A 17009-nucleotide genomic window follows, 5' to 3' on the forward strand; every position below is an offset into this window, starting at 1 on the left:
TGTGCTCTAGAGCCCGCTGAGCCACAACTACTGAAGCCGAGCGCCTAGAGCCTGTGCTCCGCAACAAGAGAAGCCACAGCAATGAGAAGCCCGCGCACTGCAACGAAGAGTAGCCCCCACTCGCCACAGCTAGAGAAAACCCACGCACAGCAACAAAGACCCAACACAGCCAAAAAATAAATTAATAAATATAAAAAAATAGCTTCAAATAGATTTTAATCTTTTTTTTTTTTTGTGGTACCCGGGCCTCTCACTGTTGTGGCCTCTCCCGTTGCGGAGCACAGGCTCCGGACGCGCAGGCTCAGCGGCCATGGCTCACGGGCCCAGCTGCTCCGCGGCATGTGGGATCTTCCCAGACCGGGGCACAAACCCGTGTCCCCTGCATTGGCAGGCAGACTCTCAACCACTGCACCACCAGGGAAGCCCAGATTTTAATCTTTTTGAAGAAAGCTTTTGGTTTCATTGATTTTTTTTTTTATTTTAATTTCTTGTTTTTTTATTTCATTGCTTTCTGCTCTTTGTTTCCTTTTGTTTGGCTTTAATTTTTTTTGACGTTTTTAAGGTAATAGCTTAAATCAGTTAAATCTGAGATATTTCTTGTTTTCTTTTTTTTAATTTTATTTTTGGCTGCGTTGGGTCTTGGTTGCTGTGCGAGGGTTTTCTCTAGTTGTGGCGAGTGGGGGCTACTCTTCGTTGCGGTGCGTGGACTTCTCATTATAGTAGCTTCTCTTGTTGCAGAGCATGGGCTTCAGTAGTTGCAGCGTGCGGGCTTCAGTAGTTGCGGCACGTGGGCTCAGTTGTGGCTCATTGGCTTAGTTGCTCCACGGCATGTGGGATCTTCCCAGACCGGGGATCGAACCCATGTCCTCTGCATTGGCAGGCAGATTCTTAACCACTGCATCACCAGGGAAGTCCTTCTTGTTTTCTAACATAGATGCTTGGTGCTATACATTTCCCTCTAAACACTGGTTTTAGCTGCATCCCACAAATTTTGATACGACATGTTTTCATTTTTATTCAATTAAAAATATTTTCTAATTCCCCCCCCCCCCGCCCCCGCCTTTTTCTGTTTTGGCCACGCTGCGTGGCTTGTGGGATCTTAGTTCCCTGAATAGGGATTGAACCCAGGCCCTTGGCAGTGAGAGAGTAGAGTCCTAACCACTGGACCACCGGAGAATTCCCTCTAATACCCCTTTTGATGTCTTCTTTGATCTATGGGTTATTTAGAAGTGATATTTAGTTTCCACATATTTGGGGATTTATCAGGAATTGGTTTTTAATTTAATTGTACTGTGTTCAGAGACCACATTTAGATTACAGTGTTCTGTAAATGTCAATTAAGTCAAGTTGGTTGATAGTGTTGTTCAGGTCTTCTTTAATTTTCTTTCTTTTCATCTTTGGTGATTTTCTTTCATTTTGTTCTGTCAGTTACTGGAAAGGGATGTTGAAATCTCTACTTGTGGATTTGATTATTTCTCCTTTTAGTTCTCTCACTTTTTTTTTTTTTTGAAAATCACATTCTTTATTTTTAAACCATCCCTTAATATTATCACATTTGCTTTGTAGCCAATAAAAACAACATATGTATGCTTGAGTGTGGAAGATGGGGTGAGGCAATGTTGATGGAGAGCAGGACGACCTTCAGCCCCTGAATAAGATTCTTGGTATCATTGTTCACAAAGTTTCTTTTGCTGTCTTATTTCTACCATGAGAGACTAAACAGGATCGTTTTTTATTATTCAGTTTATTGAAACTGGGCTTCCCTGGTGGTGCAGTGGTTAAGAATCTGCCTGCCAATGCAGGGAACGTGGGTTCAAGCCCTGGTCTGGGAAGATCCCACGTGCCACAGAGCAACTAAGCCCGTGCGCCACAACTACTGAGCCTGCGCTCTAGAGCCCGTGAGCCACAACTACTGAGCCTGCGTGCCACAACCACTGAAGCCCATGCACCTAGAGCCCGTGCTCCATAACAAGAGAAGCCACCTCAATGAGAAGGCTGTGCACTGCAACAAAGAGTAGCCTCCGTTCTCCACAACTAGAGAAAAGCCCATGCACAGCAATGAAGACCCAATGCAGCCAAAAATAAATAAATTAAAATAAATAAAATTTTAAAAATTTATGGAAACTAAAAAACAAATAAAACAAAATCCCCCAAAACACAGTTCACCTATTATTCTTACTCATTACCCCTGTCTCTGGCAACCACCAATTAAGTCTCTGTATCTATGAGCTTGATGGGGGGTTTTGTTTGTTTTGTTTTCTTTGTTTATTTTGGCTGCACTGGGTCTTAGTTGTGGCATGCAGGATCTTAGTTACAGCATGCGGGCTTCTTAGGTGCACCATGAATGCGGAATCTAGTTCCGCAACCAGGGATCGAACCTGGGCCCCCTGCATTGGGAGCGCAGAGTCTTACCCACTGGACCACCAGGGAAGTCCCTGTTTTGTTTTGTTTTGTTAAAGATTCCACATATAAGAAAGAACATATGGTATTTGTTTCCATTTCTGACTTATTTCATTTAGCATAATGCCCTTGATGTCCATCCATGATGTCATGAATGGCAACATTTCATTTTTTTATGGCTGAATAATATTCCATTGTATACATATCATACAATTTCTTTATCCATTCATCTGTGTGTGGGCACTTATGTTGCTTCCACATCTTAGCTATTGTGAATAATGATACAGTGATGCTGATATCTCTTTGAAACAGTGATTTCACTTTGAGACAGTGATTTCATTTCCTTTGGTTATGTTTACCCAGAAGTGAGATTGCTGGATCATATGGTAATTCTGTTCTATTTTTAATTTTTTGAGGACCCTCCATACTGTTTCCCATTGTGACTGCTCCAATTTACATTCCCACCAACAGTGTACAAGGATTCCCTTTTCTCCGCATCCTCACCAACACTTATTTCTTTTTGGTAGTAGCTATTCCAACAGGTGTGAGGTGATATCTTATTGTGGTTTTGATTTGCGTTTTAATGATGATTAACTATGGTGAGCATCTTTTTATATACCTATTAGCCATCTGTATGTTTTCTTTTGCAAAATTGGATTTTTTGCCTTTTTGCTGTTGATTTGTATGAGTTCTTTCGCTTTTTACTTCACCCATTTTGTAGTTCTGTTATTTGATACATAAACATTTAAGATTGTTTTGTTCTCTTGATGAAGTGATCCTTTTATTTTTATAAAATGATGCTCTTTATCCCAGTCATAGTGTTTGCTCTGAGATCTTACTTTATGTGATATTAGTATAGCCACTCCAGCTTTCTTTTGGTTACTGCTAACTTGGTATCTTTTTCAGTCCTTTTACTTTTAACCTATTTTAGTCTTTATATTTGAAGTGGGTTTCTTGTTGGCCGCATATAGTTAGGTCTTACTTTTTTATGTACTCTGACAATCTCTGATTTTTATTTGGGGTATTTAGACCATTTAAATTTAATGTGATTATTGATACTATTGGATTTAAGTCTAAAATCTTTTGTTTGTTTTCTATTCGTCCTATTTGTTCCTGTCCTTTTTCCCGTTTTTCTTTTTTGATTATTTTTTATGATTTCATTTTATCTCCTTTCTTGGCTTTTTAGCTGCATTCCTCTGTTTTATTTTTATAGTGGTTGCTTTAGGGTTTGCAGTATACATACTTAATTGCCTTAGTGTATCTTTAAGTGTTATACCCCTTCATGTATAAGAACCGTATGACAGTGTACTTCCATTTCTCCTTTCCCATCCTTTGTGCTATAGTTGTCGTACATTTTACTTCTACCCATGTTATAATCCCCCACGTTTTTACAATTTCTAGAGAGCTCCTCATTCTTTGAGTAGTTCCAGATTGCCATCTGATGTCATTTTCTTCTGTATGAGAGGTTTCCTTTAATATATCTTGTAGTGCAGGTGTTCCAGTGATAAATTCTTTCAGCTTTTGAAAGTCTGAAAAAGTTTTTATTTTGCCGTCACTTAAAAAAATTTATTTTGGGGCTTCCCTGGTGGCGCAGTGGTTGAGAGTCCGCCTGACGATTCAGGGGATACAGGTTCGTGCCCCCGCCCGGGAAGATCCCACATGCCGCAGAGCGGCTAGGCCCGTGAGCCATGGCCGCTGAGCCTGGGCGTCCGGAGCCTGTGCTCCGCAACGGGAGAGGCCACAACAGTGAGAGGCCTGCGTACCGCAAAAAAAAATAAATTAAATAAATACTGCAGTGAAAAAATTTATTTTTTATTGAGGTGTAACTGTCTATGCCTTATTTTTTTCCCTCAGCTCTGACTATGCCTTCTTTTCTTAATATTTATTTATCTATATGCGTGGCATGCGGGATCTTAGCTCCCCGACCAGGGATTGAACCCATGCCCCCTGCAGTGGAAGCTCAGAGTCTTAACCACTGGACCACCAGGGAAGTCCCCTAATTCTTTAAACATTTTGTGTGAGTCACCAGTGAAGCCATCTGGTCATGAATCTTTTCTTTGTGGGAAGTTTTCACTCTTTTGTTGTTTTAATAAAATAAGATAAAGTGACTTTTATTTGGAAAATTTCACGTCATGCCTTGAGATTACAGACAAGCCTGAAGTTTTACGAAATCAGGTTTGGAATTTACTGCTCTGTATTTATTTGGAGCTATTAGTAGCATCTTAATAATAATACCTGTACTTATATTGTGATTTCACATGTATCATTTCTTTCTCTTGACCATGGGAGTTGGGTGAGCCAGCTGTGTCTCCATTTCACCCAGATGAGAAAAGTTAAAGAAAGAAGGAAACTTAACACATATCGAGAAATGCTGTAGGTACCAGCCCTTGTCACTGCTGGTATATTATGGGAACTGGCCTTTCTCTTCCTAATTTGCTACTCTTCCTCAGCAACCAGATTTGAAATATTAATGTCTAGCATCTTAGAAGTGGGAGGCATCTTGAAGATTTTCTAGTTTAGGACAGTGCCAAGGATGGTCTGTGGATCTGTGCTAGTCTGCAAACTGCTTGTTACTGGACCACAGCAAGATAATTTTGGAAGTTATGAATAAGCTTTGAAAACGTTTATCATGATGTAACGTGCAACATCCAGGTGCATCTTCCCATGGTTAAGTTGAGAAACACTCATCTAGTCCATTTTCTCTGCAGTAATAAGAGTCTTTTTAAATAACAATGTTGGCAGTTGATTTTCCACCCTAGCTTTATTTTCCCTTTAAGACTTACTGCTTCTCTTTCATCTTTCTGTTATGGCGCTTCCATTCTCTTAGTTATACAGATTCAAAGTCCTTATTGACTTTCTTATCCTTCATACCCAGTCACCAAATTCTTTTGTGATAATGGCCCTTATGTGTTGTGTTCTTTCTATTATCTCTGTGGCCTTTTACTTTTAGTCCCTCCCAGTTGTTAGCCGTTGACTCCGAAATCTGTATCTCTTCTCTAAACGTGCCCAAGTTTATAATTTCCAACTGTTTCTCCACCACTCCCTATGTTGCCTCATCTGTACTTTTTTTAAAACATAAATTTATTTATTTATTTATGGCTGCGTTGGGTCTTCGTTGCTCTGCCGGGGCTTTCTCTAGTTGCAGCAAGTGGGGGCTACTCTTCGTTGCGGTGCGCGGGTTTCTCATTGCAGTGGCTTCTCTTGTTGCGGAGCACGGGCTCTAGGCGTGCGAGCTAAGTAGTTGTGGCACGCGGGCTTAGTAGTTGTGGCTCGCAGGCTCTAGAGCGCAGGCTCAGCAGTTGTGGTGCACGGGCTTAGCTGCTCTGCGGCATGTGGGATCTTCCCGGACCAGGGCTCGAACCCGTGTCCCCTGCATTGGCAGGCGGATTCTTAACCTCTGCGCAACCAGGGAAGCCCCTCATCTGTACTTTAAATTACCTAGGTCTAAAATGGAATTTATTTCCTACCCCAGATGTGCTCTTGCTCCTGTTTCCTGCTCTTTGCCAATGGAAACAGCTGGGGGATTATTGTCCCTTCCATCTTCTTTGCCCAGTTGACAAAGTCTGTCTCTCTCTTTTCTTTTTTTAATTATTTGGTTGCTTCGGGTCTTCATTGTGGCACATGGGATCTTCGTTGCAGCACATGGGATCTTTTGTTGTAGCGCGTGGGCTTCTCTAGTTGCACCGTGCAGGGTCCAGAACATGCGGGCTCAGTAGTTGGGGCGCACGGGCTTAGTTGCCCCACAGCAGCTGAGATCTTAGTTCCCCGACCAGGGATCGAACCCGCGTCCCCTGCATTGGAAGGCAGATTCTTAACCACCGGACCACCAGGGAAGTCCCCAGAGTCTCTTATATATGCAGATTACCTCTGATATTCTGTAGTCCTGCTGCTGCCCCCCTGGTGTAGGGTCCTTGTTATTTCTTACCTGGAGTTTTATCATAATTTCCTCACTGTTCTCTTCTTCTGTCTCTTCTTCCATTTATATCTGCTGACAGTGTAATCTTTCTCATGCAGAGCTCTGTTATTGTTAGCTATTTTCTTAATAATCTACAAGGTTCTTCATTGCCTATTGAATAAAGGTTGAACTCTTTAATCTGTCCTTTAGCTTTAGAAAGTCTACCTAACCCACCAGCACTCTCCTGCATTCCCCAAACCAAAGCTACTGCATTAGCCAAACCAAGCTACTCAGTCCTTGCTGTTCCCCATCCTGTCCATCTCTGTATCTTGGCTTATATTGCTTTATCCTTGTGAGGTACCTTTCTTTGCTCATCTTCAAATTCTACCCTTTTTTCAAGGTTCAGTTCTGTTGTCATCTCCTCTACAAAAAGCCTTTCATCCAGCAGTCTTTCTAGGGAACTTTAAAAGCATTTTATCTGTACCTCTCCTATGTTTCTTGCTCTCTACCTCACATTAAAGATACTAACAGCATGTACTGGCTCTACTACAATTCCCAAATGGAGACCTGCTGTGGGACTTCGGGGAACAATTAAAATAGAGATTGCTGCATCCCATCCCATGGAAATTCTGGTTCAGTAGATGTAGGGTAGGTCTTGGGAAACTGCAATTTTAAAAGCTCCTAGCTTTTTCACAAAGCATGATAGACATAGAGTAAATGTTGAATGTCTAATAGGTGAAAAGGTTGAAGTGAGATCCTTCAATTGGTATATCTGTAGTAGAAACTGTACTGAAGAGAACATGACTCTTAAGACATATACCAAACAGAAGTTTACAGAGTAGCCTGTTATGGGCTATTCTGAAGAAAAAACAGGTACTACCACTCAAGAAGAGAAACCAGGAAAGGATTTACAGAATATTAGTAAGATAATAAATATGTCGTCTGTAGTGTCATATGTGTGCTGTTTGTTTATGTTATAAGAGAAGGAAGGTAAAATAACACAGGTCAGTTTTCAAGTCTTGTGTGCATTATTCCTAACAGTAAAAAAAAATGAGGTCACATTTATTCTATAGAAAGGTGACCTTTTTAACCTCCCTGGTGGTAGACATTGCTAACGAACCACAGCTCTCTTTCTTGTTGAGCCTGAATGTGCCCTCAGCATCCTTTTCAGTGGAGTGCTCCAGCAGGGGCCACCAATCAACCAACATTAGCGTTAATGATAGAAAAGCCTCTGTGTAATTCCCTGTTATATGAAATGTTGTTTAGGATATCTCCTGTAGTTTAAAAAAATACTGTAGAATGATTGTGATCCCTAGAATCAAAATTCTTTTAAGTGCTTAGCAAAAAAAGGGTAGTTAAAAACCAGTACATCTGAAAGAGCAGCTCTTAGATAGTATTCATGGTCCATTGGAATTCACTGCTCTATTTCTGGTATGACCTATCGTTTATGAAATTATGCTGTTTCCTCATAACCGTCGTGTCATTTACTCAGACTTTTTAGTAAGTAGAGGTAAAGAAATTATTTTCTTCCCCAAAATCCCTAGTCACTTAAAACTTGGAAGACACTGATGCACTGAGTGTCTAATCATGACACGCTAAGAAGGTTAAGCTTCTTAGAGCATTGGATTGTCTCTACTGCTCACTTATTGTAAAAACACTGTACTTCTTTTCAGCGGCTCTACTGAAATTCTCTTCCTCTAATTTTGTTAAATGTGTGCTCACATGCCACAAGTTTCAGGCCTGTGCATCCAGCCCCCCTTCTTCATCTGCTTTTCCCCTTTTTAAAATGAGCCTAACGTGTAATCAAGTTTTCTGCTTCTCTCCCTGCACTCTCTAGGTCGGATGATGATGATACAGAGAGTAGGAGCTCCAGGGTGACCCAACTTTGCACTTACTTTCAGCAGAAATATAAGCACCTCTGCCGCCTGGAGCGGGCAGAATCTCGTCAAAAGAAATGCCGGCACACGTTTAGGAAAGCTTTGCTGCAGGCGGCCAGTAGAGAGCCAGAATGTACTGGCCAGTTGATCCAGGAGCTACAGAGAGCTGCATGCAGTCGGACCAGGTCAGAGCCTCACACTACCACCTCTTTCTGAGAACTCACCTCAGTCTGTTTTCTCTAATTTTTGAGAGGATAGTCGAGACACAATGAGTGGTGGGCATATTATCTTGAAATATTTAAGCATTGTATTTTGGTTTTGTTGCTCAAAGTTCTATGATGGCAGAATAATCCTGCCATGGGGTGACAGTAAAATTAAAGTATTACTATAATTTTGCTGGAGTTTGATTAGAATTTATTCAGTAGAGGATTTGAGAATGTTACCTGTCTTTAAAAAAATACAATGCTTAGAAATTTTGTGTTATTTAAAAGTAATATTTAGGTTTTTTTTAAGCCACAAAAGTGGTATTGTATGTTTTTTACTTATATTATTTTAAAATTTTCTTTCCATTGTATTTTCTGTTAATATCTACATAATCCCATATATCATGTATTCAAAATGTTTTATTACATTGGATTTCTTTGGGGGGAGAATCCCTTCTGTTTATAATGAAGATACTTGCTTATTGTGAAAATTTGAAAAATATAGAAAAAGGCAGGAAATCACCATAATGTCAACATTCACAAAACAGACCAAGCACTGTGAACATTTTGATTCTGTCTCCTTCTAGTCTTTTTCTGTGTGTGCGCGTGTGCGCACATGTGCAAATAAACATTATATAGATAAAACATTTCGGGGTTTATATACCTAAATATTACCAGTGTTTATCTCTAGATGGTGGGATTATTGATAAAGTTAAAAAAAATTTGTAGTCTGTGTATTTTAATTTTTCTGTAGTGATCATGCATGAGTCATTTGAGGAAAAAAGCAGAAAACTAAAAATTAACCTTTGCTTTGTAGCTATTGATCATATTCCTTACATAGCTATATAATTTTTGAAATTTCATTTTGTGTAATTTGGTTTTCATTATATTTGCTGTAAAAAAATAACCTATTTTTCAGTTGGGTATCTCAAAAAATACTATGCCCTTAAGATTTTTCTGCTTCTTGGCATATTTAAGTTGTTTGAAACTGTGTATGTATATCTAATATACCTCCATAGTGGTTGCAGCCTGCAGTATTTCCCCTCACGGTTTTTTTTTTGGAAAAGCACTTGTTATCATTTAATGAATCTCCCGCCATGTGGCTTCAAGCTACCAGGACACAAGCCCCACCGACACCCTTAATCTTCTCCTCAGCTCTTCTGCTGCAGAATTTGGCCTTCACGATGACAGGCTGCTTTGGGAGCTTTCCCTTCCCCAGAACTTTGTAGTAACCCGATCGCACCACGTCAATGACAGGAGCAGCTCCATTCCTGCTCTTGGCGGCATTTACCCGTGTCTGCTCACTGACCAAGGTCCACAATTTATCAAGGTTGACAGTTGGGCAGAAGCTCTGGTTCCCCTTTAAGTGGTAATGCCTCATACCAACTTTCCCAAAGTATCCTGGGTGATGTTTGTCGAGGTTGATCCTGTGGTGATGCATGCCACCAGCATTACCGCGGCCTCCCGGGTACTTCCGGTGTTTGCCGATGCGGCCATGGCCGTGGCTCACGTGGCCCCTAAGTTTCCGGGTCTTCCTTAGTTGGGATGGCATGTCGGTGGCCGAGACGAAAAAAGCTCCCCTCACTCTTAAGAGCTCCCAGTCCCCCGTAGTGGAGGTAGTGTCTGTCATAGAACATCTTAGCTTACATCATAGAACATCTTAGATCATCTTAGAACATCTTAGCATACTTCTTACTCAGAGACTTGCCTTTCTCAGAGAAGCATTCCCAGATTCCACTGACTGTGTTGGGTCCCCCTGATATATATGCTGTTGTGCTCTGTACTCTGCTTGACTGTTGAATTTATACTTACATTAATGTCTGTCTGTCATGCTAGACAGTGGTTTCTATGAGGGCAGGAACAATGTATATTTTGTTTTTAATCTCCAGTGTTGATGAATGAATGAATAGAATTGAACAAGTGAAGGTCTATTCTCTGTTTATTGAAAGAACTCACTCAGTTTGACATAGGTTTTAAAATAATGGTATCTAACATTTATATTATATAATGCTTTCAAGAGTATAATTTCAGTAGAAATTTGAGTTTTGTTCAACATAAAACAATCTAGATGTAGACCATTGTATGTATCGGGTCTTGTATATTATAATGACCCTGTCAGAGATGAAAGAGAATATACTGTGAGCTTGGGACAATTTGCTGTTTGTGTGGAAACTGTATTTGCCTATGATTTTTAACTGGCAGAATCGACTGCTTCCTTTTCAGAACATCTCCCAAACCACCCTTAGTGATGTTTTTAAGAAAATTTCATGATAACTAAGTATTACAAAACAAACACCAAGATGAACTTGATTATAGTTCTCAGATTTATATGATGTCATTTGGTTATGTCTCCCATGATTAGTAAAAAGTTTATTGCTCAGTGCATCACTGATAATCATATGCCAGTGTGCCATAATCATTCCTTGGTGATTAAAACTAACTGCTTTACATTACATATATTTTAGGTTTGCAGAAATCAGCTGTCAGTTGAATAATGTCCTCTGTGTTTAATATTTTTTGTTCTCAAAGACCTAGTTCCACAAAAGACATTTAAAAGGTTGCTGTTAAATATTTCATTTTTATTTTATTTTATTTTTAAATTTTTAAAATTTTATTTCTTTAAAAATTTTTTGGCTGTGCTGCACGGCATGCAGGATCTTAGTTCCCTGGTATCGAACCCACGCCCCCTGCAGTGGAAGCACGGAGTCTTAACCACTGGACTGCCAAGGAAGTCCCGCTGTTAAATATTTCATTTATTTATTTACTTATAAATTTATTGATTTTTGGCTCTGTTGCTGTGCGCGGGCTTTCTCTAGTTGCAGGGAGCGGGGGCTACTCTTCGTTGTGGTGTGTGGGCTTCTTATTGCTGTGGCTTCTCTTGTTGCGGAGCACGGGCTCTAGGCATGCAGGCTTCAGTAGTTGCAGCACGCCGGCTCAGTAGTTGTGGCTGTGGGCTCTAGAGCACAGGCTCAGTAGTTGTGGCGCATGGGCTTAGTTGTTCTGCAGCATGTGGGATCTTCCCAGACCAGGGATCGGACCCAAGTCCCCTGCATTGGCAGGCAGATTCTTAACCACTGCGCCACCAGGGAAGTCACTAAATATTTTAGAAATTAAAACTATAGTGACTACCTTCTAATAGGTATTCTTTAAATATAGTTTAGATATAAACTGAACAACATTAAAATGTTCTTTATATAGTAACTTTGTCATATTTATCGGTGAATATGTGGAACAAGTCATTGAAATAGCTTAAAGTATGTAAACCCAAATCTCAGTATCTTGTAACCCACAATCCTGCAGAGAGATAGTGTTGGTTGTGTGAAAACTTCCTTTTTAATGGGGTATCCAGTAGAGCATACAAATGGGAAGCCCGTCGTAGATATTTTCATATTAACAACATCAAAACCTTTGTTTTGTTGGGATTATTTGGATAATAAAATATATCTAACATCACAGCAGGCATTTTTACCTTAATTATCCATGGGGATATTGATATTCTGACTTTGGGTTTATTTTAAGAGAAAGATTGGTGAGTTGGAACATAATGGTGATTTTAAAAAAATGAAACCAATGGTTTACTTTGAAGTTTAGGGTAAAGAAAGTGAGGGTCGTGTTGTAACACTAGGCCTGGTAGCTGGCTGAGCAAATTATTAAACTGTTCAATGAAAATTATCCATTCAAAATAGAGAGGTACCTTCTATTTAAACCTAGACCAAGAGAAATTAGGCTTAGCTGCCAAATTAGTAAAGCTTCGTTTTTTTTGAAAGTGTGTATTCTTTTTACAGGGCTTAATGACCTAGTTCCTCACTCTTGTGATCTGACAAATCTTGCAGAACTCTTTTTTTTTTTTTTTTTTTTTTTTGCGATATGCGGGCTTCTCACTGCTGTGGCCTCTCCCGTTGCGGAGCACAGGCTCTGGACGCGGAGGCTCAGCGGCCGTGGCTTACGGGCCCAGCCGCTCTGCAGCATGTGGGATCTTCCTGGACCAGGGCACGAACCCGCGTCCTCTGCATGGGCAGGCGGACTCTCAACCACTGCGCCACCAGGGAAGCCCTTGCAGAATTCTTAATTGAAGCAACTTCTATGGCAGCACCTGGAAGCATCTATTTGCATTTACTGTTTATATGAAAGTTACAATTACAATGAAAATATTCTTTTATTTAGATTTTATGTAATAAGTTCATATGTAACTTATTCTATATGACCTTCTCTAATTAGTGTAAATCATTCCACTTAAATCCTTAGAAAGATATTAGAAACAAACAATTCAAAATATTTCTTTATTTTTGATGCCTGACTTGTGACTCAGTGCATTAAGTAGATTCTTTTTCCATGCTCAGGCATGTGTAAAGGCCTAATAGTTTGTGACGCTTTATAGAATTACATAGATAGCATAGTTTCTATATTGATACTTTCAAGAATTTAAATATTGTTTATTTTTAAATTTTTTTTATGTTTGTATAAAACTGTGGAAGGATCACAAACTAATAAAATGAATACTGGGCTTCCCTGGTGGCGTAGTGGTTGAGAATCTGCTGCCAATGCAGGGGACACGGGTTCGAGCCCTGGTCTGGGAGGATCCCACATGCCGCGGAACAACTAGGCCCGTGAGCCACAATTACTGAGCCTGCGCGTCTGGAGCCTGTGCTCCACAACAAGAGTGGCCGTGATAGTGAGAGGCGCACGCACCGCGATGAAGAGTGGCCCCCGCTCGCCGCAACTAGAGAAAGCCCTCGCACAGAAACGAAGACCCAACACAGCCAAAAATAAATAAAGGAGTTCCTTTAAAAAAAGAATACTTATTATAGAGCGAGTGGGAACTAGCAAATCAAGACGAGGGTGGAAAGGAGATTCTTCACTGCGTAGCTTTCTGTTCTGTATCCCATTCCTCATGTATTAGGTTAAGTTTTCTGCAGCTGTATTGTTTAGCAGCTTGAAGAGGCAGGACAGGAATAAAGACGCAGACGTAAAGAATGGACTTGAGGACACGGGGAGGGGGAAGGGTAAACTGGGATGAAGTGAGAGAGTAGCATTGACATATATACACTACCAAATGTAAAATAGATGGCTAGTGGAAAGCAGGTGCATAGCACAGGGAGATCAGCTCAGTGCTTTGTGACCACCTAGAGGGGTGGAGGGAGACGCAAGAGGGAGGGGATATGGAGATATATATACATATAGCTGATTCACTTTGTTATACAGCAGAAACTAACACACCATTATAAAGCAATTATACTCCAATAAAGATGTTAAAAAAAATAAACTGAAAAAAAAATGATGATGATGATGATAGTGGTGACTAACAACTATTGACTCTTTACTATCTATTTACCATACTATATACTCTATGTGGTAAGTGTTTTAGGTGTGTTATGTCTTTTGGTGCTTGCCTGTCGACTAGAAGTACTCTTATCTCCACTTTACAGGTGAGGAAATTGAGGCTTAAGCAAGGCTAAGTAACTTGCCCAAGGTCACAGAGCTAATAAGAGGTAGAGCGGAGATTCAGAACCAGGTCTTTCTGATCTAGTCTATGGTCTTCATCACTATTCTCTACTGCCTCTTTGTAAAGTAAAAGGAACCAAAATATCACTTAAAAAAGCAAAAAAACAAAAACAGATAGACATAGCTGAGACCAATTATAATGTAATATTTGTTTTGTCAGTAGGTTGGAAAAGTATTGGAACTGGTCATTGTAATTCATATTTGCATTTTTAAAAAATTTATTTATTTATTTATTTATGGCTGTGTTGGGTCTTCGTTGCTGCATGTGGGCTTTCTCTAGTTGCGTCAACTCTTTGTTGCGGTGCGCGGGCTTCTCACTGCGGTGGCTTCTCTTGTTGTGGGGCACGGGCTCTAGGCGCACGGGCTTCAGTAGTTGTGGCACAGGGGCTCAGTAGTGTGGCTCACAGGCTCAGTAGTTGTGGTGCACGGGCTTAGTTGCTCTGCGGCACGTGGGATCTTCCCAGTCCAGGGCTCGAACCCGTGTCCCCTGCATTGGCAGGCAGATTCTTAACCACTGCGCCACCAGGGAAGCCCCCATATTTGCATTTAAATAATGAACGTAGGTAGTTAAAAATGTGGGTGTTACAGAGTAGTAACATTATTTAAATAATTGCCCTGGATTTTTAAACCATTTTTAAAAATCAGTTTTGTGGCTTTTGTTCCTTAGCATAAGCCGGACCAAGTTGAAGGAGGTGGAGCCAGCAGCATGCAGTGGGACCGTGAAGGGTGAACAGTGCACCAATAAAGCCCTTCCATTCACCAGACATTGTTTCCAACGTATCCTCTTAACTAAATCAAGTGTGCGTTGAAAAGTACTAATTCATTGGGGTGATATATTTCATTCTCAGGCCAAGTGATGAATGGCTTTTGAAATCATAACTGTAATAATTGAAAATAATTTTTATATTACTTCTGATTTTCTTGGTGTCCTCTGAATAGTTTTTTTCTGCTTATATCATTGTGACTCTGTATTCAAGAATCATATCAAAATGAGCAAAGCTGACAGCAAGTAGTAGGTTTTTCCAGTGGCTGTCACTTAAATAAATTTTGTTAATAGGATTCTGGTCCTTCCAGTGGTTCTAGGTAGTTTGTATGAGGCAACCATGACACTCATTGATGGGAAAGTCAAATCCCATTATTCAAAAACTGTTTTTAGTCTTCCAAGAAAGTTATGCAGTTTTACAGTACACTTTTTGGTATGGGATTAATTTGCTATTTTTATAGAATATGGTGCTGATTTGAGATGAAAGATAACAAACATCACTGACTAGGAAAGAATATATCTTAAGACAGGATATGCTTGAGGAAAACCTATGTTAAGGAGCTTCAGACTGGTTATGAAATCTTATTACTTTCACTTTTATTAAACATTCGAAGTTGAGTGGCATTTTAAAAATTTATATAGTTGCAATTACTTTTCTTTGCTATCTGTCTGATTTTTGCTTTCCTTTCTGTTCTTGGTGTTGTATTTTCACAGCTTTTTCAGCAGTAGTTTCTATGCGGTAAAGGCTTTATAAATAGCCTTAACCGTAAAAGCATAAAGGAAAAAGGAAAGGTATTTCCTTAATAGATAAAAAGTAAATCTACGGAAATGTAGTTAGTGGCTGGCTAAAAGTATAGATGCTTAAAAATGATGATGATAAAAAGCTGATGTTCCAATTTTAACAGTGCAATTTTGATTTAAAAGTAATTTTTCGTAAGTTATAAGTTTGAGTTTGGTGTTGGAAGTGTGAAATGAAAAATTCAAATTTGGATAGTCAAGTTTTTTGTAATTATATCTTTAAATATTTATTCTTGATGAGTATCTTAGGCAGAAATTTTCCTTAAAAGAAAGTTTTTTGTTTGTTTGTTTTTAATCATCATAGTGGAACTTTTAGGAGTCAATGTGTTAGGAAGGAAATGACCCTGCTTGTCTAAATAACAGAAATCACAATGGCCATAAATCACAATGGGAGACTCATGTTAGAAGCTCATTAGCAAAATAGACTCCTTCAGAAGTATATTCTGAGAAATAAAGATGATAACTATTATCATTTTTCTATTCTTAGTAGTTGGGTTGGTTCTTTAGCTTTTATAGATAATAAAATTTATACTTACTAAGCACAAGTTAGGGAAGAAACAAATTTTATGTAGAGCTCGAAAAATTAAATGGTTTGAGTGTATTTTATTCCTAACTTAAAAAAAACCCAGATATCCTCTTGAACCGCTCTCAGCAACTCTTCTCAAGTTGCACGGCCAAGTTTGCAGATGGACAGCAGTGCTCTGTGCCCGTTTTTGACATTACACACCAGACACCTCTGTGTGAAGAACATGCCAAAAAAATGGTAAGTTCAAATTTTATTTTCTGCAACAGAGGATTTCAAAGTTCATATATATATTTTTTAAATTGTATTGAAGTATAGTTGACTTACTATGTTGTGTTAATTTCTTCTGTAGAGCAAAGTGACTCAGTTATACATATATGTATATACATGCTCTTTTTCATATTCTTTTTCATTATGGTTTTCACAGGATATTGAATGCAGGTCCCTGTGCTGTACAGTAGGAACTTGTTTATCCATCTTATATATAATAGCTTGAGGCTTTCAAAGTTTTGATAGCTGTCCAGAGTAGGAAATATTTTATGACTTAGTACAAACTATATGTGTATGTAAATCACTGAAACGAGTTTTGTGAAACAGTACTCTTTTAGGACCTCATATTTTGTAGTCTCTTCTATTTCACTAAAAAAAAGAAAAAGAAATGCTGGTCATAACTGATTGAATTAATTTTATACCCTCACTGAAAGAAAACACTGTTCTAGAAAGTATTTAGTAGTTAGTTAGATGTGGTCATTTTGTTTATTATCTATAGCTAGTCTATACTTCTCTTCTCAAGATACATTTTTTTATACATAGGCAGATTTCCCAAGATCTTTCTTTGCTCCATTTCTCTAGGATTTTGCTTTTCTTATATATAATTCTGCGAATATCTTGGATGAAATTTCAGCCAAAAGCCAACCCTTATTATAATTCCATTGGACTTAATTATTGCTTTAGTTAATGCTGGTAGCGTAAGCCCTAATTAATTCAGAATAATTTGGAGAGAAAAGTCTGAATTAGTGAACTGCCTGAATTATATAATCACTTAAAA

The 17009-nt window shown here is 39.2% G+C and overlaps 1 protein-coding gene and 1 pseudogene across 3 annotated transcripts in view; one reads left to right on the forward strand and one right to left on the reverse strand.

The window, feature by feature from the left end:
• INO80D (INO80 complex subunit D) overlaps nucleotides 1-17009 on the forward strand; it is a 61388-nt gene that overhangs the window by 35279 nt on the left and 9100 nt on the right. For all 3 annotated transcript variants that reach the window (XM_027123288.1, XM_027123278.1, XM_027123297.1), the window contains 3 exons: nucleotides 8133-8357; nucleotides 14545-14654; nucleotides 16068-16201. In XM_027123288.1, coding sequence (XP_026979089.1) covers nucleotides 8133-8357; nucleotides 14545-14654; nucleotides 16068-16201 — 469 coding nt within the window. The remainder of the gene's footprint in view (nucleotides 1-8132; nucleotides 8358-14544; nucleotides 14655-16067; nucleotides 16202-17009) is intronic.
• On the reverse strand, nucleotides 9454-9942 carry LOC113629141 (60S ribosomal protein L27a pseudogene; annotated as a pseudogene).

Source organism: Aethalodelphis obliquidens, unplaced genomic scaffold, assembly GCF_003676395.1.
Source record: "Aethalodelphis obliquidens isolate GAN/ISIS:26980383/991018 unplaced genomic scaffold, ASM367639v1 scaffold2, whole genome shotgun sequence".
In the NCBI taxonomy this organism is placed as follows: domain Eukaryota; kingdom Metazoa; phylum Chordata; class Mammalia; order Artiodactyla; family Delphinidae; genus Aethalodelphis; species Aethalodelphis obliquidens.